This window comes from Pseudorca crassidens, chromosome 1 (assembly GCF_039906515.1).
Source record: "Pseudorca crassidens isolate mPseCra1 chromosome 1, mPseCra1.hap1, whole genome shotgun sequence".
Classification (NCBI taxonomy): Eukaryota; Metazoa; Chordata; class Mammalia; order Artiodactyla; family Delphinidae; genus Pseudorca; species Pseudorca crassidens.
In genome coordinates, this window is record NC_090296.1 from 74,867,488 (window position 1) to 74,892,123 (window position 24,636).

General features: G+C 44.4%; 3 protein-coding genes across 9 annotated transcripts in view; 2 read left to right on the plus strand and 1 right to left on the minus strand.

Annotated features, from left to right (window-relative positions):
• Positions 1 to 667: 667 nt before the first annotated feature.
• On the plus strand, positions 668 to 6,183 carry CIROP (ciliated left-right organizer metallopeptidase). Its single transcript, XM_067725789.1, is given in 18 exon segments — positions 668 to 836; positions 839 to 913; positions 916 to 1,068; positions 1,193 to 1,286; positions 1,378 to 1,429; positions 1,632 to 1,799; positions 2,474 to 2,596; positions 2,804 to 2,880; positions 3,023 to 3,099; positions 3,102 to 3,407; positions 3,584 to 3,653; positions 3,722 to 3,818; positions 3,924 to 4,089; positions 4,092 to 4,195; positions 4,589 to 4,692; positions 4,694 to 4,785; positions 4,961 to 5,159; positions 5,771 to 6,183. Coding segments are annotated over 18 exon segments (2,337 nt in total). The 3' UTR covers positions 5,982 to 6,183.
• On the minus strand, positions 6,151 to 8,923 carry C1H14orf119 (chromosome 1 C14orf119 homolog). 2 transcript variants are annotated; one of them, XM_067740813.1, is made up of 3 exons: positions 8,729 to 8,923; positions 7,746 to 7,911; positions 6,151 to 7,316 (listed from the first exon to the last, which is right to left on the minus strand). In XM_067740813.1, the coding sequence occupies exon 3, from the start codon at positions 7,313 to 7,315 to the stop codon at positions 6,887 to 6,889; it is 429 nt and encodes a 142-aa protein (XP_067596914.1). In that variant the 5' UTR covers position 7,316; positions 7,746 to 7,911; positions 8,729 to 8,923; the 3' UTR covers positions 6,151 to 6,886. The 2 variants fall into 2 exon arrangements, with proteins under 2 accessions (XP_067596914.1, XP_067596907.1); XM_067740806.1 differs by lacking the exon at positions 7,746 to 7,911.
• Positions 8,924 to 9,049: 126 nt separating this feature from the next.
• Positions 9,050 to 24,636, plus strand: part of ACIN1 (apoptotic chromatin condensation inducer 1) — a 33,099-nt gene continuing 17,512 nt past the window's right edge. For 5 of the 6 annotated variants that reach the window (XM_067740514.1, XM_067740533.1, XM_067740524.1 and 2 more), the window contains exons 1-7: positions 9,050 to 9,376; positions 10,765 to 10,830; positions 12,810 to 12,921; positions 13,344 to 13,463; positions 20,822 to 20,910; positions 22,227 to 23,486; positions 23,989 to 24,204. In XM_067740514.1, the coding sequence (XP_067596615.1) occupies positions 9,065 to 9,376; positions 10,765 to 10,830; positions 12,810 to 12,921; positions 13,344 to 13,463; positions 20,822 to 20,910; positions 22,227 to 23,486; positions 23,989 to 24,204 (2,175 nt within the window). In that variant the 5' untranslated portion in view covers positions 9,050 to 9,064. The remainder of the gene's footprint in view (positions 9,377 to 10,764; positions 10,831 to 12,809; positions 12,922 to 13,343; positions 13,464 to 20,821; positions 20,911 to 22,226; positions 23,487 to 23,988; positions 24,205 to 24,636) is intronic. The other variant, XM_067740552.1, reaches the window with a different exon arrangement.

Genomic DNA, 24,636 nt, shown 5'->3' on the forward strand with positions numbered 1-24,636 from the left:
GAGAAAGCAAAGGGTGTGCTAAGAGCTCGGTCAGAACATCTTTGAACATCTATTAATGCCAATTTTCAGAGTTTACTTCTCCTCCTGACGTGCCAATAAGCAGCTTCTGCAAAGCCTCACAGAACGTGCTAACACAAGGGCCTCTCACAGGAGGTGGTAGCCAACCCACACGTGTTTAAATGGTGAGCGCCTAAGTGCCCTACACAGGTGGAAGAGATGCCTAAAAGCCTTGCAGTTTGGAGTTCACCCAGTTCTGACATGGGGGCTAGTGGAGTGCAAAAGCCTTGTTTGTCCACCTCCAATGAGATAGGCAGGCATCTGTGAAGCAAAGAATGCCCCCCCCACACACACACCATTATGTTAACCCCAGTTTTTTGGGGTTCCTGAGAAGGTTCCAAGGTTGTCCACTCAGAATGGCAGAAGAATCAGGCTGAGACGGAAGAGGGATAGGAGAGTTCCTTCATGGATGAGGCAGGCTTCTCTTTGGAAAGGTCAGTTGAGTCCTCAGGAATGAATACTGCCCCCCTCCAGCTCTCTACTTCTGGCACCCCAGGGAGGAGAGGTGGGGGGCTGCAGCTTTGGCCCTTGTAGTAGTTCACATCGGACCTCTTGGCAGGAGCTATAGATTTACTCAACAACACTCAAATATTGACAAAATAATGCAAGCATGGTGGAGGAGCTTTGGAAAGAGATGGTCAAGAGAGGAAAGCCAGAAATAAGTAAGGCGGGGAAAAAGGGAGTAGAAGGCTGGATCCAGGGCAGCCTATGGAAAGATGTTTGCAAGACGTTGCTGCTGCAGCTGCTCCCCCTGGGGAGGTGTCTACATGACAAGACACACGTTTGAGCTTTCTCAGGTCCTGTTTCTCCCGACTTCCCCCAAATTTCCGTTCTTCCTTCCTCACCCTCCCTGGCTCCAGGATCCTCAACCTCTCCGAATCCAAACCTGCCATATGGGAGATCCTATATCAGAGGGAGCTTGGGGTCCTGAGGGAGGCAGGGTGAGAGGGGGATCCCAAGCCCTGGCGGCAGGGCGAGAGGCTGCTCAGCGGCTCCAGGGTGTCCTAGCAGGTGAGTGGGAGAGCAGAGGGCTCCGGAGGACTGAGGGGCATAGAGGGCTAGTGCAGCAAGGCCACACAGAAAAGAAACTGACGTCTAGGATGTTGAGGTGAAACTGATCTATCATCTTGTTAAGCCCCTCCAAGGCAAGGACCCCTGCTTCTGCGTCGAGACCCTGCACAGTACTGCCATGCTGTCTGAGGAGACCCAGACACCCCAAACTACCACAGGTGAGTTCATGTCATTGAGAGTGTATACAACACCTCTTCAGGGATACCCAGAAATGTCTCCAGCTCACCTACAGGTATTCATTCTTGCCAGGTGCAGCCTCCTGAAACCAGGATACCAAGGACAGAGTTGCTTGGGGGCCAAGGTGAGAATGACTTAGCAGATTTGGGGATCTGAAGATCTCTAGCTTGCCTAGATCTCTACAAGACCACCAGCATCAGAATTACTTAAGGTGCTTCTTAACAGTGCAGATCCCTGAGCCCCCTCTCCCCCTGACAATTTATTAAATCAGAGACTGGAGGAGAGCAGGGGAGAAGACTCCCTATTCTAACCGTCCACTAAGCCAGATGTGACATTTCACTCGCTGTCACATCCCTGATGCCCATCTCCGTGGTTATGCCTTGTGGCCAGAGCAGGAACCCTCACAGCTAATCCAGCCAGGTGGGTCTGGGGTCCAAAACACTGATTTTCTCCTGTATGTGTGGGTTGCCCACACTTCCAAGTGCCACCAAGAGGTGAGGTTCAAATCAAATTCCTTTGCCCGGCTCTGCTTCTCAATCTTAAATGTCATGGGAAAGGGTAGGGAGCATACAAGCAGTTTTTATTAAATTGGACTTCCCTGGTGGCGCAGTGGTTAAGAAACCACCTGCCAACGCAGGGGACACAGGTTTGATCCCTGGTCCGGGAAGATCCCACGTGCCGCAGAGCAACTCAGCCCGTGTGCCACAACTACTGAACCTGCTCTCTAGAGCCCACGAGCCACAACTACTGAGCCCATGAGCCACAACTACTGAAGCCCGCGTGCCTAGAGCCCGTGCTCTGCAGCAAGAGAAGCCACCGCAATGAGAAGCCCGCGCGCTGGGACGAAGAGTAGCCCCCGCTCACTGCAACTAGAGAAAGCTTGCACAGCAACGAAGACCCAACGCAGCCAAAAATAAAGTTAAATAAATAGAAGATTTAAAAATAAATAAAATCCCACAAGTCGCGTGGCACAGCCCCCCCCCCAAAATTGTGCTTATTTGGGGTAACTTGGGGCATGCTGATGAAGTTTGGTTGGGGGCTGAAAAACCTCCAAGCCATCCCTTGGTACCACCCCTGCCAAGTTTCCTGGGCCTCCATTTTCAGGAAGACTTCTGCGTTACCCCAGTCCCCTCCTTTCCGCCCTCACCTTGTCCTGGCCCATCCACAGCCCTCTATCGTAACCTATGCTGCCTGCTGCCAGCTGGACTCAGAAGACAGGCCCCTTGCTGGTACGATTGTCTTCTGTGCCCATCTCACCAGCCCCAGCCTCAGCCACAGTGACATGGTCATGGTGACTGCTGCATGATGAATAGGAAGAAGCAAACAGGTTGGGGAGGGAGCGAGCACAGCTCACTCAGCTTCCCATGAAGTGGAAGGACCTCCTCAGTGTGCAATAGAAGGTACCTCCAGCTCTAAGAAGAGCTGATTGTGCAGAGGGGCGAGAGAGTGCAGTCCGTCCTACTGCGGTCCCCTTCACTCTGCAGTCATTTGTCCTCAGGCCACACTCCATGAACTGCTCCATGCCCTGGGTTTCTCTGGACAGCTCTTCGAGAAATGGAGGGATTGCCCTTCAGGACCCAGAGGTAAATGAGAGGAATGAGGACAATGTCTCCTCACAACATCAACCAGAGAGAACCACTGTTCTCTCACCAACTCCTTCCTTTCAACTCTTCCTGACCCTTCTGAGGTCTCCCTCTCCTCAGATGCCTTCTTCCCTTTTTATACTCAGCGAGAACTGTTCTACAAGTCAACAAGTGACAAGGCGAGATGAGTGGGGACAGCTGCTTCTCAGCACAGCCTGGCCCAACACTTGGGACTGCTAGGGGTTTCACTGGGCACTCCCTTGGAAGAAGAGGTGAGGATGAGAACACTTTGGGGTGATGGAAGGAAGAGGGAACGGTCAGGTGGCACCAGCTATCTCCTCCCAAGGGGCCCTTTGTCTTCACACTGGGAGGCCTGACTACTCCAGAACTGTATAATGACTGCTACCTACGATGGCGCCCAGCACACTCGGCTTGACTCAATCACTCTCGCTGCCTTCAAAGACTCAGGCTGGTACCAGGTCAACCACAGCACAGCAGAGGAGCTGTTTTGGGGCTGGGGTCAGAAATAAGGGAGAATTGCAGAGGGCACTCATGACCCGAGTCAGCTTCAGGGGAGTGAGAGAGGTTGGAAGGGATTATCTGCTGCTAAAGTGTAATTGAAGCTGTGAGCATGGCTGGCCCTGACGGGTCTGGGGGCTTCATTTCTTCTGAGGGCTCTTCTATCTCTCAAGCAGGGTCTGGCCTGGAATTTGGCCTGGTGACCACCTGTGGAAATGGCACCTCAGACTTCTTCTGTACTGGCAAGTGCGTGTGCTGAGGGGCTGCACAGCTGTCAGTGATTCTAGTGTCACTCTACCGTCCCCTACACACAGCAGACTGGGCTGCCACTACCTGCACCTGGACAAGGGAAGCTGCTCCTCAGACCTCATGCTGGAAGGCTGATGCAGGTATCAGCTCTTGGCCAATGGGGTGGGTAGACTAGAGAATGGGGAATGAAACCGAGTGGGGCTGGAGAGGAGTCTCCTTCTAAGGCATCTGGACAAACAGTATTCTACCTTCTGCCCTGCCCTTCAGAGTGAATGCTGGAGGAAGGAAAATGGATTCCCACCTGGGGCGGAGAATCCCCATGGGGAGATCTACCATCCCCATAGTTGTTGCTTCCTTGCCAACCTCACTTCACAGATGCTTCCTGGGGACAAGATCAGGCATCCCTCTCAGATCCCACACCTCAAGGAAGCAAACCCCCTGGCCACTGCTACTTACATCAGTGCACAGAGAGGGGAGTGTACAAGGTGCAGGTGGAAGGATCACCCTGGGTCCCATGCCTTCCAGGAAAGGCTATTCAGGTGGGTATCAGAAGTGGAATAGCTGTAGCACACTGGCAAAAAGTTTGGAAGTGCTCTTATGGTAGTACCATCCAATGTGTTTTGATGTTCATTAAATTTTTTATTATTATTGGAGTATGGTTGATTTACAATATTATATTAGTTTCAGATGTACAACATAGTGATTCAATATTTTTATAGATTATACTCCATTTAAAGTTATTATAAAATATGGGCTCTATACCTTGTGCTGTACGATATATCCCTGTAGCTTCTTTATTGATGTTTATTTATTTTTTACTAAGTACCCTACTGAGTCCATGAATCTGATTTAGAATGTACATTTTCCTTAGAAGGAGGGCTTGAGCAGGTGACTGAGGCTATAACTATACCCTGCTACATATTTCTTTGTAGATACCTGGGAACAATGATCATCTCTTCTGTCCCTGGGGTTGGCTCTGTTACACAAATGAAGGTACCGATGCTATCAATATTACTTACCCAGCTATAAGTCTTTCAACCTGACCTATTATTTAGCTGGGCCCCCCCAGGCCACTCCCTGGGGAAGGAAGAGGGCGAAGAGCTAACTGAAGCAGTCCTACAAGGCTCTGGTGAGCACTGGTGGGTAAATCAATGGTTCAGGCTAAGGGTTTATACAGTGGGCCAAGGAGAATGTTCAAGTCCTTTACTTGATAACCCTCCTCTAAAGACCTTCCGTTCATCCCAGTCCCAAGCCTGCACCTGTTTCATGAGATATACTCTTCCAGGGACTATACTTCCATTAAGAGATCCAAACGTCCATTTGGCGCTATTTCCACAGTCTCTTGATTACCACCAGTCTGGTCTTCACTGTGCATATGTGGAAATCCCCTGGCTGCCAAGGGCCTTCAGCTGGTATGCTGCACAGGGCCCTGACCCTGACTCTCTGGAAGAAACCTCTAGAAGTATATTATGGAGGAGCCACCTTTACCATAGAATACAGCAAGTAAGATAACATTCCAAGGAGTTTTCTTTCAAATTCCTGGAATGCAGATATTTGAAACTATATTAAACACTCATTCATACATACACTGTCCTATACAGTTAATATTTCAGAAAACAAGGATCCCTAACATGGTGCCTATCACCATGGGACACCTCTCTCCCCAGCAGTAATAGAGTTCACCTATCTCTAGGACATAGGGGTCCTAGTCCCCTTCTTTTCTTTTTAATGAATTTTTTTTTCTTTTTTGGCCACACCATGCAGCCTGCGAGATCTTAGTTCCCTGACTGTGGATCTAACCTGGGCCCCCTGTAGTGGAAGCGCAGAATCCTAACCATTGGATGGCCAGGGAATTCCCCCTTTCTTTTCTTAAGCACTACCCAGGCAACTTGCCTGAACACTATAGTCTTAACTCTTCCCCTAAGCCATTTCCTCCTTCCAACAATTTAAGTTGCTGGCAGTCTTCCTTTCAGGTTCTATATCCCCTTACTGATTTCCCGTTCAGCTTACTGTTTGGATGAAGAATGAGTTCTAGGTGTTAAAATAAAGGTAGGGCACTTTACCTCCTAGGCCTAGGCATTATTCCAGGCCAAATATTACCCCTACATCCCTAGGTTTCTAGTTACCTCAGACCATAATCCTTCCATGACCCACCTCGGTCTGTCCATGGGACTCTGCCTAATGTCGCTTATCCTGGTGGTTGCACTGGGAACCATGGCCTATCAGAAACGAGCTACTCTTCAGGTGGGACCTTCTGCCCCTTACCATTCACTAGAGCCCCAAGGCGCAACAGGGGGCCCAGTTGGAGGAATGAGTGAGGTGTGATGTTACCCAGAGCATGACACAGGTTAGGGCAGAGATGATTTCTTAGGAGAAACTGGATGGAAAGTCGATCTATTGTCTATACTTAAGTTCTACTTTTCTCAGAATGCCTCCTTCTGTGTATATCAACATTACACTAGCCTTGCAATGAAAAAAAGGTAAAGACTTACGGTTCTGAAAATCTGTTCTTTATTTTGATACAAAAAATAAACCCTTCAACCTGTAAAGAATGTCACTTGTTTTCATATTGTTGTAAAGCAAACTTATAGAATAGGAACATCTGCTACCAGCTCCAAGGATGTCATATATACTTTAGAAAAAAATCATTGCTACTTGGATTCATACCAACATCAGTGTGGAGGAAGGAGTAGCTAATTATCTCCACCTCCTGATTTTTCCATAAGTTTACTAAATCATCACTAGGAAAGCTAGTAGTTGGGATATCACATAATTATGCCAGAATTTGGTAACAGTGGTGAAAGCAGCCATCTGAATCCAGCTAAATTATAAGAACATGACCTTTTATTGTCCTTCTCTCTTGTTTCTGGAGTAGAAGGGCTCTATTTTATACCCCTATGGGCCGGCAGTAGGCTTGAGTTATAATGTGTAGATTCCTTTCGGTTATAGTTGTAAAAGCAGCCTTTAAATTCTTGAGGGTTTGACATCTCTTGGAAGCAAGTAAGCTAGGAGACAGATTGCTGATCTGGATTTGCTTAGATGGAAAACATTTACACTAGGAATCCAGTTGATCGGCTGTTGAAATCACCAGGCTTGTATTGGTCAGCAAGTTCAGTCAGCTGATCGGGACACCATCCCCAGGCCTTTAAGTGATACATTTGAAGTTCTCATGGTAAAGTTGTGGCCTCGGCTCCATTAGCTCTGGTTATCTTCTTTGATTTTAATGCCTATCAGTCTTTACCAGCGGTAGCAGCCACTGCTTGGTAAAACTTTGCCACGAAGTCTGGCTCACTGATCTCCAGCTGCCTGACAAATTCATTGCGCTCCTGCTCAGCCCAACCTCGAAACCACTGATCCCAAAGACGTAGCTGGCACTCAAAGATACAAGGTGGTCGGTTTGCTCCAGACACGCTAAGCTGCTCCAGACTTTCCAGCAGTGGCTGCAATTTTCCCGGTACTGCCTTAGCTACCAGGTCCTGTAGGAAACGTTCACGCTGAGGACCTGACCAGCTGGCAAACCAGTGAAGAATACACTTCATCTCCTGGGAAGTGATGTAAGACATTGGGGGAGGGGAAGAGTTAGAAATATTGTCTGGTACCGAGGGTAAGGGAGAAGGGAAGGGTAGCGGCATCGAAGAGGAAGATGATCCCAGTGGCATCCTGAAACATAAGAGCACTGTTATATACTCTCTGGATAGAGCAACCAAAATACAGCTTCCCAACAACACAGAATCTTATCACACTCCATCAGTGTCTACAAAGAAAATTACTTTTCACCAATTTGGTTTACAGAAAAACAACAGGGTCCTTTATTTAGGTTATTATCCAACTTAGACAAGGTACTCAAGAATAACCTAATTTCATTATTTGCCAACCTTCCTCTCTCGTTTTCAAACCCATTACCCTTCCCAACCACTGCCTCCCTCCATCATTCTTATAAACAATCCAAAAATAACCAAAGTATTCCTTGTTCATTCTTTACCACCTAATTCTATGTTCCAGATTCAGTAAAGAAAAAAAACCAACGATTAATATTGGTCCAACACATCTTCCCTAAAATGAAAAAAAGGTACACATTTTTTAATTTACCAAGCAGCTGGTCAGGGCCTAGATGCTAATCATTCCAGAGCTATCAACAGAAGGAAAAAAAAGAAAGGGAAAACATCATATATGACGAAAGAGCCTTCTCCGCAATGTGCATGTAGCCTCTGAAATATGCCAAGAACTTCATAACTCCATTATTTTCTTATATTTCCTGTAAAGCACCAGGAAAAATTAAAGAGCAGAGTTAGTGAAGGCGCCTTGTCCAAAATAAGATAACAAAGTAAGAAAAACAGAAGAAGCCAAGTGTTTATTCAGTACTGAAAAAACAGTCTGATTGGTTTGTTGGCTTAGGGATCTAACAACTGTTATACTGTTGTAGCTGTGTGACAATTCATGTCTGAACAATTTTCCTTCATGTTTAATATAATACCTATTGATGACTTGCCATTGATTCGCATCACTAATGCAACTGGAAGGTCAGCCAACTTGAATAGTTTTCAAATCCCACAGTTTGAATCTCTAACAAGGAAAACAAACTACTTGTTTACGACCTATTTTACTGTTTGTGTTTCTTCTGCTCTAAGTTGGAGTGTTTGTAGTGACAAAGGAACCCCGAAGCAATTAACATCAGTTCTGTACCAAAACGGTCCAGCCGAGGTTGCCTTTTCACAGTGGCCCTACAAGAAGCAATTCCTCCTAAAGGAATTTTATTCTCTTACTCGAAGAAAGGGCTAACTTTTCCCGAGTCTCGCGACACGGCTTCCACGGCAAGCTCAAGTTCAATTATCACGAATTAGTTCACAGGCTGGGTCGAAAGACACGGTGCTGCCGCTTGCCACTTTGGAGGCCACGGAGCCTGGCATTCCGTGGTCCCAAAGAGCAACGTAGCCTTAGATGGGAGTGGCGGGGATTCGGAGGATGGGAGGCGGCAGCTGTTTCCGTAGGGGAGCGGGAGGCTTGCCCTACTAAGGGCAGCCCGTAAACACCGAGTCTGACCCGGCCCAGGGAGGTACTTCTACCCCGCTTACCTCCCCTTTCCTCTCACAGGGCACCCGGAGACCGTCACAAGAGTGTTTAGACTTCAACTATCGCCGCCGCTTCCAGGTTTCCTAAAAACCCTAAGGAGGGCCAGCCGGGAAGCCCACGCACTTCCGGTCCCGGACCAGCCCCAAACACCCAAGCGCCACAGCGTCTCAGCCTTAGGTCCGGAGATAGCCGAATAATTCCGATTATGGTTATGCCAGAGTCGAGAGCTTCCGAACAGATTCGATTCAAAGCCTCGGTAAGACGAAGAGAACCGAGCTCTGAAAGCAGGATGAGGGAGGGGGAGCGACTAGGAGGATGGAAAGAACCAATTGGTGCCGATGTGGAGACGGAAACACCCGAGAATTTCCGGAGGAACCCGGGGAGTTCTGAGTGGTAATCGAGGGGTTGACTATGGAAGTGGGCGGGGCCAACTCGGTACGTTCGAAGGGCGTTGGCGGAAATTACCGAAGATGCCCGAAGCCGTCGGGACGGACCCGAGTACCTCACGCAAGATGGCGGAGCTGGAGGAGGTGACTCTGGACGGGAAGCCTCTTCAGGCGCTGCGGGTGACCGACCTGAAGGCCGCACTGGAGCAGCGAGGCCTAGCCAAGAGCGGGCAGAAGAGTGCCCTGGTCAAGCGGCTCAAAGGGGTGAGTAGACGGCGTTGCCGGGGTGTCGGAGGGGAGCTGACCCGGTAGAGCCGAGTCTCTGCCGCGGCGCAGGCGCAGTGTCCGAGCTCGGCGCGAGCTCGCTCAGGCCGCCAGCGCCAGCCTCCGGATCCGCGCGCACGGTGGTTGGGGAGGCTCGCGCTGGAGTGGAAATAGCGCTGGTTCCCGCCTTAACGGTAGCGGCGCGATCCCAAAATGGGAGGGTGCGCGCTACTCTCCCGGAGTGTCTTAAGCTCCTTCCTCCTCCCCCACCCCCTCCTTGTTTGTGTCTGTGGTTTCGGCGCATGCGCTGCAGAAGGAGTTAAATCCCACTACAACCACCGGCGTTGCTGGCCTGAGGGGGGCGAGATGGGCTAGGTCGGAGTTAGGTGTTTAGTTGGGCAGAGGGGATGAGGGGTTGCTATCGGTATCGCAAAGAATAGAATTGGGGTAGGGCAAAAATGTCTGCTTGATTAGATTAGGAGGTGAGATGAAGAGAAACCTTGATCTGAAGGGACTTGGTTAGGGAGGGCTGTATAATTTATAGGGCGTCCAGAAGCAATTCGGGTGGATAAGAGTTTGGTGATTATTGGTGAGAGAGGTGAGGCGGGCTGGTATGTGTTGGGGTTTTGAATCGGTTTGAGTAGATTAGGGTGGGATTGTCAAGAGGTAGATGGATGGATTGGTGTGTATAGGTTTGGTGTAAGCGGAGGGAAGGTGTGGATTTCTTGGTTTTAACTAGGGTAAGTTAGGATACGTGAAGAGTAACAGATTCGGGCTGGGTTGGCTCAAGGGTTAAGTTGGCAAACCGTTGCTTACATTGAAGCTGACAGTTCCGTGTGTGGAGGGATTGGATCAGGACACAGTTTATAGAGTCTGTGGTCATTTTGTTCTGTAGCCTCCTCTGAAATTTTTATAAATTTGGTAAATCTAGGTGCCACTCTTTTGGAAACGATACAAGTTCACTCAAGTAGATCTAGTCCTGGGTAACTGACCAAGGAATTCAGTCAGGCCAAAACCATGTTGGTTTCATGTATTTGAACCTGGTTTGAATATTTGAAGTGAAGGGCCAGATTTAGAAGGGACACTACTCAGAAGTGCAGAAGATAATAGGGATTGTAGTACTGGTTCTGTCACTGTCACTGATTTTATTGCATAGCCACATTTTCCCAATATGCCTGCATTTTACATCTGTACATTTGGGAGCAGTAACCATGGCTACCTTTAAGGGTCTTCTGAAGACGAATGAGGACGGAATTAGTAAAGGGCTTTTAGGTCCCTGGAAGAGGAGTACAGTTTAAGTGTGTACGGTTAGTCATTGCCTTTGATGAAGAGATTGGGGGAGGGTTTTTTTCCTCCTGGTTTCTGACTTTTGCCCTTCTCTGTACCAGGCTCTAATGCTAGAAAATTTACAGAAACACTCAACACCCCATGCTGCATTCCAGCCAAATTCCCAGGTAAGAAAGAAGGTTCAGTAGAAGGGGGGGCTCTTTGGATGCACGGAGACATGGAAGGACATGATGTTGTATATTTGATGCTTGATTTCTCACCAGTATTTTCCTCAGTTCCCTGGGTTGAAAATGTTTTCATACTAGGACAGTTGAATTCTAATAAAGAATTCACGAATCAGAAGAGCTGTTAGTTAATTTCTGATTCTTGAAACGGTGTGTTCAGAAAGATGTGGCTCTAGTTGATTAAGTGGAGTACAAGGATCTGAAGGCATTTGTTTGACATCAATTTGGAAAAAGTAGTTGATGTCTTTGAATGTAGATATGAGTAGACAATCAACAGGGCAGTATAGGAAAATACTTGCTGATCAAGAAGAATTCTTGTGTTGACATAGATTTTCCAAGAATTCAGTCCTTTGGAAATCATCCACCATTGCTAGTTTTAATATTAACCGTGCAGTTACTCCTAAACGTCATTAATTGCTGTTACTTTGGGCAAGAAACTTAACCTTTGGAGGCCTTGGCTTCCTCAGTTTCCCTGTGTGTAAGATGAGAAAGAGTTGGACTAGATCCATAGTTTTATAACTACTCTGTTGGGATCTTGTGGAGCTGCTTTTGGAGACTTCCTAGAGAAAATTTCTTCCCAAATGAGCAGGGGTTCACATTCCTCTCATAAACTAGATTAGATCTACTTCTGTCTGCTTTGAATATTGAGTTTCTGCATAAGATTTCTTTGGAAGAAATCATTCCCAGTTTCAAAAAAAAAGTCTTAGGCTGTGTGGTCTCCTAAGATTCTTTTCAGCTTTTAACATCCCCTCATATTGTGTCATGCACTTAAAGGAAAAATCCAGGTCTTTGTTAGTGCAGTGGTGTGCAGCTCCAATACTAGATGAAGTCCCAAGATACAGTGGAAAAACAAGAGAGCTTTCCTACTCCCTTGTTATTAGCTCATGAAGCTGAAAGTATAATCTAACTAGCTTACAGAGGTTAAGTATTTTAACAAGCATAAGAAACTGCATAAGTTAATCACTTTACCATTCTATTCCTTTTGCCGATTACATTTGCAACTTTGAAGTTTTGCTTTTATTAACATAGGTTTTTTGCAACAAATACATACGTTCTCTAATACTTGCAACCCACGCTTCATCAGTGTCCACTGACTACCAAGAGACTCATCTCTATTTTAGGGGGGAAAAAAAACATTTACCACGCTTAGGAAAGATGACTAATGACATAGAAAGTATTTATTCAGATTTTTTTCCTTTTTCTGGAGTTCTAATAGGACTTGCTAAGCAAGAAGCTTCTCGGGAAGAGGACTTGTGATGAGAAAGCTGAAGGGCAGAATAGTGACATGGGAGTCTGTGTTGCAGAAAAAAATGGGAAAAGGGATTAAGCTCCTGGATTTTAAAAATTGTTACCAAAGATTTCTTCTCACCCAAAGAAAATGGAGTTAGAACTCTGTCTAAATGCTGAATCCCTTTTCTTAGTCTCTTGCTTTCAGGCTTTTAAGTCTAGTAGTTGAATTTTGGAGATGTTTAACAAAATGTTTCCTGGATAGGTGGAGGTTGATCTTTTGTGTGAACAAAAGATGAATTAGTATGAACTAGTATTTTTTTTCCTTCAGTTTTTGATATTATTAAAAGGAAAATTTAGATTATCTTTATATAATTTAGATTATCTAAATATTTAGACTAAAAGGCATAATTTTATAGGAATTTTTATTTTTTTGAATTATTTGTGTATCATTCTTTGGCTGGGAACTGAATATTTAAAATAAAAAATTATGTGTGCAAAAAAAAAAAAAATTATGTGTGCAGTTCCTCTTTGCCATCTTTTGTGAATCGTAGGGCTATATATTTTGGTCCTCAACTTAGGAGTAGCTTAGAAAAGGGCCCTCCAACATTTTCCGTATCTTTCCATGGAATTTTGTACCTTGCGTTTTCCTGGTTTGTTTTCCTAGACTATCTTTTTCCATGTCTTCTACACAGATTGGCGAGGAAATGAGCCAGAACAGTTTCATAAAGCAGTATCTGGAAAAGCAGCAGGAGCTGCTTAGGCAGCGTCTGGAACGTGAAGCTCGAGAAGCTGCAGAACTTGAAGGTAAGCCCAGACTGTCACTTCTTACAAGGAGTTCTTCCTGCTTATTCCTTTCACTGAGTAGATGGGCCTGTTTCACTAGGCAGTTTCAGGAATATAAGTCAGGCTGAGACTGCCAGTTATTTGCTTTGGTAGTTTATGGAGCCAAGTGAGTTACTATTTACCTTTTGTCAGGGAAGAAGACACTTAATTTGACTGTCTTGACTAGAAGAGCATTCCTGCCAACAGGAAGAGTTATAAGTAAATTAAGCTACCCTTTAGATGAACAAGAGCCTTATCTTAGGGAGTTTTTCTCTATGGACAGTGCTCTTTTTAGTATATACTCTGTATCCGTGACTTTGCCTGACCTCCTTCACTCCTCTACATATTCCCACATGCTGAGCCCTTCACTCCCTCCCTGCCCCGACCCAATCTGTACTTTGCAGAAGCTTCAGCTGAGTCGGAGGACGAGATGATCCATCCCGAGGGAGTGGCTTCCCTGCTGCCTCCTGACTTTCAGAGCAGCCTGGAGAGACCAGAGCTGGAGCTCAGCAGACATTCACCCAGTACGTATCTCCCTCCCCACTGCGCTGTTTTGTCAATCCTGCGTAGTTGGTGGGGGGAGGTAGTTACACCTCCTTTCACGCTAAGCGTCCATTAAAGTCCCAGGGCAATTCTGTGACAGTGTTATTTGACATCTGTTTTTCATGGAAATTATGTCCTTTTTGAAGTCTGCGTTCACCTCTATGTTGTGTTGACCTCTCAGTATTTTATGAGGCAGTCTGATTTTTCTTCTCATCTGTATACCTCTCTAACTTCCTCTGCCTCTGAATTTAGCAACAGTCAAAACTCTTTTTCATCTCTTCACCAATTGTATATATTGTGTGTTACACATCCAGTCATCCCCCCAAATGGGCATCTGCAGTTTATTAATTCATTCAACAAGTTTTTACAAGTAAAAACTTGCCTGTTGTATGCCAGGCTTGTGCTAGGCACCAGGAATATAGTAGAGAAAAAGACAAGTCTCTGTCATAATGAAACATACAGTCTAGTGAGAAGATGGACATTAAACAAATTATTACATAATTAACTGGAGTTATGCTGTGTACTATGAGAGGCAGTGCAGAGTATTATTTGAGCATATTACGGGGAGCTCAAACCCAGTGTGTGGAATTGGTTCAGGTAAGATTAATTTTTTCACATTTAAAAAAACGTTAAGCACCCACTTTTGCATAGTATCTCAAGCAGAAGTCTGTAAATGCAGCCTTTGTCTTCTAGGAACTACCTGTCAAAACAGTGTGCCTTTAGGGGAACATGCGTATAAGACATGTGAATAGTAGGTAGATAAAGTAAACCAGTGTGTAAATTAACAAGTATTTTGAATGATTGTTAATGTTAGTGGTCATGGAGAAGGTGATCATTCCATATTTAATACTTCTAGAATGTATAGAAGTTGCTAGCTCTTCTGGTTAATATGGAACTCTTTCCGGAAAGCAGATTTTTAGGAGATATTTAATGATGGGAGAGAAATAATTTCTTTTAGAGATCTCTTTTCTCTTCAAAATAAAAACAGCAAACCACCAATTGATTCATTTTGCTCTTAGCACTCTTTTTTTCCCTAATTGTAAAGCCATGTGGAAGGGGAAAACTCTTTTATAAATTAGTTGTCAGCATTGCTTCTTAAATAAAAATAAGCCAAAAAATTACGTATAGAATTCCTGCTGTATACGTGTCTCTATGCTAGAGTGTGTGGGGAGTCAGCACATTGTAAAATCTATTAGGGAGAGAGAAGACAACTGCACATAAAACTAACAATGGAAGATGGTATGTTTTAGGTGACATACAAGTAGTACGGACACACGTACCACTGGAATTCCAAAGAGTAAAAAATTCTCTGAGGATTAGAGAGATTAGAGAGAGCCTCATGAAGGAGGTGTAGGATTTGAGTGAGCCTTAGAAATACGTAGGATTTGAGTTGGCACAGAGAAGACAAGAGGGTATTTTTAGGAAGGAACAAAGGCACAGAGGTAGGAAGGAAGGTGATATTTAATTTTAAAGGTAATGGGGGAACCATTGAAAATTCTTGATAGCAATATGATTTGATAAGGAACTCTTGAAAAAGAGAGAGCCTCTTTCTGTTCTAAATGTAACTTGAAGTGAAAATGAGGAATGTCCTGAAATAAATACAAGGTTTCAAAAGCAAGTAAAGATTTAGAGTGAGGAAGGTGGCCAGTAGTCTCTTAAGTGCTTTGTGTCTTCAGCAGGACTATGCCTATGGCTGTAATTGTTGGAGGAGGGGAAAAAAAACAGGTGAAAGGAAAGAGGTGAAAAAAAAGTAAGAAATGAATGTAGTAAATTGTAGAATACAACAAACAATTGCTGTGTGTCCTCTTCGGTATACTCTATCCATAAACTTTCCTACCTCTGATCTTGGTTAGAATGTGAATTTCATAACAGATGTGGCATAAAATTTGGTAAAGGTCCTAAATGGAGTGGTAGTTTGGAGTTCTAGCAGTGCTTGGTTGGATCGGTAGTAATGCCTGGAGTTTACCCAGAAATTAGATTTTTTTCAGGTGTACAGCGTCAGTCTGCCGTAGGCTCGTAAACTATTAGGCTTCCAGCTTATTTGTTAGCTTTGGATGTTTGGGGTTCCTTATTTAGTAAGGTTTTGATTAAGGTTCCTAGTAACATATTTTGGTAATCAGTAGTGGTACCTGAGGATTTTTTTTTTTTAATAAATTTATTTATTTATTTTGGCTGCATTGGGTCCTCGCTGCACGCAGGCTTTCTCTAGTTGCAGCGAGCGGGGGCTACTCTCCGTTGCAGTGCGCAGGCTTCTCGTTGCGGTGACTTCTCTTGTGGAGCACGGGCTCTAGGCGCGTGGGCTTCAATAGTTGTGTCTTGCGGGCTCTAGAGCACAGGCTCAGTAGTTGTGGCGCGTGGGCTTAGTTGCTCTGCGGCATGTGGGATCTTCCCAGACCAGGGCTCGAACCCGTGTCCCCTGCATTGGCAGGTGGATTCTTAACCACTGCGCCACCAGGGAAGCCCCTGGATATTATTTTTTTTAAGAATATGAATTCCTGGGCCCTGCCCCAAGAATCTCAAAGAATGTAAGTCCTGAGACCTTACATTTTTAAAAAGTCCCCTGGTAGTTCTGTTGATCAGCTCAGTTTATGAATGACTAAATGAAAGAATAGTTTTTCAGCATTATAGTTAATCAAGATCCTTGGCTTATTATATGCCAGCAACCTCGCATTAATGTGCTGTAGTCACAATCCCAAATAGGAAGGAAAAATTGGTTTATAAAATCCTGCCTGGCTCTCCTTCTTGACTTCATATCTTTCCATCACTTTCTTCAGATTTTTCTAAGATGTTGGGAGTCAGTATTCACCCTCCATAGTCAGAAGTTGCCTCCTAGATCATGACTGGGTATACAACAGTCCTTATTATCTTCAGTTAATTTTTCCAAAAAGAGCCCACTCTAGGAAAATTAGGAGGAAAAATACAAAAACATTTAAAAATGGATATTCAGAATACAGATTGATTAGCAAAGGTATAGCCCCAGGGGATCTTAGCCAGCCTTTGGCTTACAGAGCATTTAGCCCTCATTCCTGTTCTTGTGTTAAATCTGGATGCTGAGATTATAAAGAAATGTTAGGTAAGTTACTTATACAGCTAACATGAGTCATATTTAGGGTTGGCATCATTGCCAGGTCTCCATTCTCTTAATTTCTGCTGCTTTTTCATACCCAAGGATACCCTCTGGCCACAGGCTTTGCTCTGATCTCTGTAGCTACCTAACCTGGATCCTGCAAATCCTGCCCAGGGATTTGTTTTCCAAGATGAAGAAACTACCTTCCTATATGACCCTTAAACATTCTTCAGTCTGTTTTTTTTGTTTGGTTTTTTGTGGGGTTTTTTGCCAAGCTGTGCGGCATCCGGGATCCTCTGATCAGGGATCGAACCTGTGCTCCCTACGTTGGGGGAGCACAGAGTCTTAACCACTGGACCACCAGGGAAGGCCCCATTCTTCACTTTAATACATTCTATACTGCCTTTGCTCTCCTGAAGGCTTCTGGCTTTGGAATCTTAGAAATCTTACATTCACCCTGGCTTGCTTTTTAACTCCTGAAATACATTTATTAACCTGTTACCAGTATTCGTACCACTCTTTGCTAAAGGTGCTCAGTTTCTGCACACATTATTAACATCTGGCTGAAGACACTCATGTGGCCATGTTCACATAATAGAAGATGGCACCTTTCCCAGAACCTTGTCTGCATCACATCAGCTCCTTACAAGGAGCTGGAAGAAATTCCTCATCTCTTTCTTATATTTTGTATTGCTTACTAGGCTCTTGTTTTCATGTCTGAGGTTCCCCTCCAGTTGTCATTTTCTTTGCAAAACAGTGATGTCCAGAACTTTCTGACCAGCCCTTCCCATTTTTCCCACACCTCTTTGATGACTTATTAGGCAAGTGCTTCTAGAGGAGGGATCATCTAGAATCCTGTCATTGCAGTTTTACAGTATCAAAATAACATTATGATCTAATAGAATAGCATACAGTTTATAATTGATGGAGATAAAGGCTATTTGCTTGTGCATACCTAATTTTAAAATCACAGCTCCAGAACTCTTATTTGATCTGTTTAGCACATTTATCTCTGGTAAACTTTGTACGTGCCTTTTTTCCCCCCTTAAAATCACATTTATTTATTCAGAGCATATATGTGCTTTGTTATTCACTGCAAAGCATCTTTGGTATATGTGCTTGTAACACTTGCTTTTAAGTTGAAAATAAACAACAAAGAGAATGTTTCTTATATAGAACTTGCAGTGGTAAAAGCAAGTACTTGGGTTGGCTAGGCCTGTGAATTTTAACTGTTCGTAGTATTTGAGGCGTATCAGAAAATCTCTCCTGTAGGTTTTCCCTCCAGGGTATAGGATTTTATTGTTTTAAAAATGTTTGTTTTCTTATTACAAAAAGTAGTGTGTATTCATTAGAAAATTTTTGGAAAAACAGGAAAAAACAGGTTTTCGTTTGTTTTATTTGGCTGCGCTGTGCAGCTCGTGGGATCTTAGTTCCCCTACCAGGGATCGAACCCGGGCCCCGGCAGTGAAAGCACCGAGTCCTTACCAATAGACCACAAGGGAATTCCCTAATTTTTAAAAATTTTTATTGGCATATAGTTGATTTACAATGTTGCGTTAGTTTCAGGTATACTGTAAAGTGAATCGCTTATACATATATATCCACTCTTTTTTAGATTCTTTTCCCATATAGGCCCTTTAAACAGGTTTTTAAGTCATCAGAAGTCCCACAAACAAAAATAACCACAGTTGATAGTTTGCTATATAATTTTCCAGTCTTTTCTTTGCCTATTTATAAGCTTAAGATATCTGCAATTTTCAAATCTTTACCTTCCCTCCAACCTGGGTAACTTTTTCTTCTTCTTTTTATTTTTATCTTTTAATTTATTTTATTTATTTTTGGCTGCGTTGGGTCTTTGTTGCTGCATGCGGGCTTTCTCTAGTTGTGGCGCACGAGCTTTCTCTAGTTGCGGCGAGCGGGGGTTACTCATCGTTGTGGTGCGCGTGCTCCTCATTGCGGTGGCTTCTCTTGTTGCGGAGCACGGGCTCCAGGCAAACGGGCTCAGTAGTTGTAGCTTGCAGGCTCTAGAGTGCAGGCTCAGTAGTTTTGGCGCACGGGCTTAGTTGCTCCGCGGCATGTGGGATCTTCCCCAACCAGGGCACGAACCCGTGTTCCCTGCATTGGCAGGTGGATTCTTTTTCTTTTTTTCTTTTTTTCTTTTTTTTTTTTTTTGCAGTACGCAGGCCTCTCACTGTTGTGGCCTCTCCCGTTGCGGAGCACAGGCTCCAGACGCGCAGGCTCAGCGGCCATGGCTCACAGGCCCAGCTGCTCCGCGGCACGTGGGATCTTCCCGGACCGGGGCACAAACCCATGTCCCCTGCATCGACAGGCGGACTCTCAACCACTGCACCACCAGGGAAGCCCTGGCAGATGGATTCTTAACCACTGCACCACCAGGGAAGCCTCTTCTTTTTTTTTTTTTTTTTTTTAATTCTTGAGCATCTGGATAGTGATTTTTTTTTAAGACATTATTTTTTTAGAGCAGTTTTAGGTTCACAGCAAAATCGTAAAGGTACAGAGATTTCTCATACACCCTCTGCCCCCATGTATGCATAGCCTCTCTTAATATCAACATCCCGCACCAGAGTGGTACATTTTTTACAATGGGTGAACATACACTGACACATCATAATCACCCAAAGTCTATAGTTTACCTTAGGGTTCATTCTTGATGTTGTACATTCTGTGGGTTTGGACAAATGTATAATGACATGTATCCATCATTAGAGTATCATACCAGGGTATTTTCACTGCCCTAAAACTCCTCTTTGCTCTGCCTGTTCATCCCTCCCTCCACCCTCTGTCTTTTTTTTTCTTTTTTGTTAAACTACAATAAGTCAGCTTCTTTCCCTTATTTTGATACATGCCAAGGAGCTTTTCCTGAAATTCATGGAAAAGGTTTTCTTTTGCTTTTCCTCATTTTGTAATTTAACCTATTCCAGGTCATTTAATTATGAAATTATTGATTATTATAGGCACCACATTATTTATTAATATCTTACAGATTACTCTTTAAATCTTTGCTGAAGAATCTGACCTGTCACTGAATATCCTAACCCTAGTTCCTGTACACACACCTGTAATGCAAGTCTTTATTCTCTAACCCAGATATGAAATGGTATATATTCAAAGATCCTGTTAATCAAGTGATCATGGAGTAAAGTTTTATGAAATATGTGCAGTCTTCTAGTTCATTCTGTAAGTTTCTTTTCTTCTTTTAGTTACAGAAGCAGAGACTAGTTTAGTTTAGATTGCTGGAATAAAATAAGAGAGAAGACCTTGGATGAGAGCTCGCACCATCTGCTTTATTTGCACTAGTTTAAATACTGTTCGAGTAGCACAGGTTTTTATGGATCATTTAAACCTTTTGTACTGTATCGTACGTATCTGAAATATAATTATATTTAGGCTGTTTTCTAAACTGGTTCACATCAATATTTGCATTGCTACTCTGTAATATTTTAACACTGGTAGGAAACGTAGAGGTCTTCCGGTCCATCCCCTCCATTTTCTCAGTCAAGACACTGAGACCCAAATTATTTAAGTGATTTACCCACAGTTACCTTCCTTCATGGAACGTAAGTGAAATTTTTTTCCAGTTTTACATGGAGTTGTTATTTGGAATGACCAACCTGTGCCCCCTGCAGTGTAAGCATGGAGTCTTAACCACTGAACTGCCAGGGAAGTCCACAAGCTTTCTTTTAATAGTAGAGCTTATTTTTCTTTAAAATAATCTCACCTTGAGCTCCATATATAAAACATAATTGAGAGGGGCCATTTCTGAAGCCCTGAGCCCTGAAAATCATTTCTCTTAAGTACTTATATCATGAGATAATTGTTTTACAAACTGGTATATTAATCATGATGTTTTGGTCAAAACTAGTGGTGGCAATAGGCAGTCCAAAAAAATGGACACTGAACACAGTGAAGTCTTGGGCTTTGATTCAGTGACAAAACATTTTACAGAAATAAATGTACTTTGTGCTAGACAATTTGAAGCCCTTGGTAGTTATTTTACATTTATTTGAATTATTTATAATATGTGAATTGGCTTTGTGACATTAAAAACATTCCAGATGTGCATAGCAGGAATTATCAACATGACCCTGACCCTTAGGGCTTTATATAGTCTTTTCTTCCACATAGAAGTCAGAGAGATTAATATAGATATGTATTGAGCCGCTCATATGCTTTGATCGATTGAATTTTAGAAAGCAGTCTTGAATGAATGTTCATGTTATGAGTCTGACTTGGTTTTTTTTCATTTGATAGGAAAAAGCGCCTCTATTTCCGAAGAGAAAGGTGAATCTGATGATGAGAAACCAAGGAAAGGAGAAAGACGATCATCCAGAGTCAGACAGGTAACTCAGTTACCTCTGAAAGCATCCTTCACCTCTTTGGGTAATGCCTTGGATATCTCCTCCTCCTCCTCTTTTTCCTCAAACTATTTCAGAGTTGGTATCTCTCTAGCTTTCTGTATAGTCATCTCCTTTCTCTTCATAATCATTTTTCTTGTTTTTTGTTTTCTAATTTATATCTGCTCTGGCCTTTGGATTTCTTTTTTAGCCATGCTGTGAGCATGTGGGATCTTAGTTCCCTGACAAGGGATCGCACCCACATCCCCTGCATTTGGAAGCGTGGTGTCTTAACCCCTGGACTGCCAGGGAAGTCCCTGGCCTTCGAATTTCTAAAAGAATATATAAAAAAGTAACTGTGGGACTTCCCTGGTGGCGCAGTGGTTGAGAGTCCGCCTGCCGATGCAGGGGACACGGGTTCGTGCCCCGGTCCGGGAAGATCCCACATGCCGCGGAGCAGCTGGGCCCGTGAGCCATGGCCGCTGGGCCTGCACGTCCGGAGCCTGTGCTCCACAACAGGAGAGGCCACAACAGTGAGAGGCCCGTGTACCTCAAAAAAAACAAAACAAATAAAAAAATAACTGTGAAAGTTAGTAGGCTGGTCTGTATTCCTAAGGTAGCACATTATTAGAAAAGATATAATTCATTATTCAATTAAAACCTTAAAGCTGTATGATACAGTGTTAAGTAAACAGTATACAAAAGCATATGTATAGTGTAATTACAACTGTGGAAAAGAAACAATGGGAAAAAATTAAATATACCCCAAAGATGATCAAAATAATCGCATTTATTGATAATAGGTCAGTCCCGCCCCCACCCCCTTTCTAGATGTTCAGTTTATATATATATATATTTTTTTTTTCTTTCTTTTGGTATGCGGGCCTCTCACCTCTGTGGCCTCTCCTGTTGCGGAGCACAGGCTCCGGACGCGCAGGCTCAGCGGCCATGGCTCATGGGCCCAGCTGCTCCGCGGCATGTGGGATCTTCCCGGACCGGGGCACGAACTCGTGTCCCCTGCATCAGCAGGCGGACTTTCAACCACTGCGCCATCAGGGAAGCCCTATATTTATTTTTAAAGCTTGACGCTAACAAATGAAGTACTAGCAGTTTCATTATTTTATTCTTTTTGGTCACTCTATTTTGATTCCTGTAAGAGCCCATACTAGTCACGCATGTCTCTTGTCGCATTTGTTTTCTGTGTTGCTGAAAGCATATATCATTGAGTTTCTTCGTCATGTGTGTGTCTTGTGAGATACTTTTTCTCCTCTGTTGATAGTGAGCAAATATACTTTGGAACCATTGAATATTTTTTCTTTCAGGCAAGAGCAGCTAAACTCTCTGAGTGTAGCCAGGCTGCTGAGGAGGAAGAGGATCAAGAAACACCTTCCAGAAATCTGAGGCTCAGAGCAGATCGAAATTTGAAAACTGAAGAGGAAGAAGAAGAGGACGAGGAAGAGGAAGAAGAGGAGGAAGAGGAGGAAGATGATGATGAGGGACAAAAATCTAGGGATGCACCAGTCCTGAAGCAGTTTAAGGAAGAAGAGGGGGAAGAGAAGCCCAGTGTAAAAGTTGAGGAGGTAATGGATGAGAGATCCCAAACTATAAGATCCCAGGAACAGGAGGGGTTAGAGAGAGGAGGGAGAGTTACAAGGTCCCAGGAAGAGGCCAGAAGAAGTCATCTGGCCAGACATCAGCAGGAGAAAGAGATGAAAACAGCTTCTCCCCTTGAGGAAGAAGAAAGAGAAATAAAACCTTCAAAAAGCTTGGAGGAAAAATCCAAGTCCCCTTCCCCTCCTCGATTGACTGAAGATCTGGAGAAGGCCCCTGTTGTGCTACAACCAGAGCAAACTGCTAGTGAGGAGGAGACTCCCCCACCTTTACTTACCAAGGAAGCATCTTCTCCACCACCTAATACACAACTCCAGAGTGAAGAAGAAATAGAACCCATGGAAGGCCCAGCCCCTCCTGTCCTTATTCAGTTGTCTCCTCCTAATACAGATGCTGAGGCCAGGGAGCTCTTACTGTCTCAGCATACTGTGCAGTTGGTGGGAGGTCTGTCTCCTTTGTCAAGCCCTGCAGACACCAAAGTAGAATCTCCAGTAGAGAAAGTGCCAGAGGAGAGTGTCCTGCCTCTAGTTCAGAAAAGCACACAAGCTGAATCCTCAACCCAGAAGGGTCTTGAAACTGAATCAGAAAAATCAGCTCAACCACTCCCTCTAAAAATCGAGGAATTCACACTGGCCAAAGGGATCACGGAGGAATCTTTGGAACAGAAGGAAGACAGGAGGGCTTCTCATACTCTTGTCCCAAGCCACAGATTGAAACGGTCAGCTGACTCATCCTCTAGCCGATCCTCCTCATCGTCATCCTCCAGTTCTAGATCAAGATCTCGCTCTCCTGACAGCTCAGGCTCTCAGTCTCATTCACCTCCAAGATCCAAGCAGAGAGATGTATCTCAGGCAGGTACTCATTCCAACCCTCGTGGTAGACCCAAGATGGGCTCCAGGTCTACATCAGAATCCAGGTCCCGTTCCCGTTCCCGTTCCCGTTCACGTTCAGCGTCAAGCAACAGCAGAAAAGTAAGTGTGGGAGAATCCTGGGTGCGTTGATGTTCTGTCTGTACTGCAGTGTTTTTCAACCCGTGGAGAATCTATCATGATTTCCAGCAGGAAAGCTTCCTTTAAGTCCCCAGTACAGTGATTACTTTCTTCTCATTTCGGAGTCTCACTTTCAACTCATTGATTCCTAAGTTGGGTCCTTTTTCAGTTTGATTCCCTTTGATTGCAAAGAAAGCTGAATCCATACCCATTTCCTCTGCTAGACTATAAACTTCTTGAGGGTATGGACATGCCTTTTTATGTGTGTATCCCAGTACCCAGCACCTAGTTGGGAGTTGATAAACAATTTGTTGAGTAATCTAGGAAGTCAGGGAGGTCACTAAATGAAACAGGAATAAACCTAGGGAAAGATGTAAATAAAATCTTTGAATAAAAAGATCTAAAGTATTAAGTTGGAAAACTCAGTGATCTACTGAATATATGGCATATAAAATAATTTGCCTAATGTGTTTCATTTCTTTAGTCTCTGAGCCCTGGAGTCTCCAGGGACAGCAGCACCAGCTACACTGAAACCAAAGATCCCTCTTCTGGTCAGGAGGTTGCAACTCCACCATTGCCACAGCTTCAGGTCCTTGAGCCAAAGGAGAGGACTTCCACCTCAACCTCTATCCGAGTGAGGCGTATGAGCCAACCTGAGCCAGCTGAAAAGCATGTGACCCAGAGGTTACAGCCTGAGCGGGTAGGGTATTATGCCCCTTCCCTAAGAGGGAGACGGAGGATTAGGCATGATTTTCCCTTTTGTCTTAGCTATAAAACTGAAAGTGCAGTCTGGATAATGTTCAATAGAAATGGAGAAGGTTGGGGAAACCTGTTAGAGTCTACTTTTTTTTTTTTTTGCGGTACGCGGGCCTCTCACTGTTGTGGCCTCTCCCGTTGCGGAGCACAGGCTCCGGACGCGCAGGCTCAGTGGCCATGGCTCACGGGCCCAGCCGCTCCGCGGCATGCGGGATCTTCCTGGACCGGGGCACGAAGCCGCGTCCCCTGCATCGGCAGGCGGACTGTCAACCACTGCGCCACCAGGGAAGCCCCTAGAGTCTACTTTTATTTCCAAATCCCTGGTTCATGAAAGTTCTCCATGAGGCTGAGCAGCAGGGTTCTCATCTTCAGGGCT

Coding starts and splice junctions, on each gene's coding strand:
- C1H14orf119 (XM_067740806.1), bottom strand. CDS start 7,315: ATGCCACTGGGATCATCTTCCTCTTCGATGCCGCTACCCTTCCCTTCT.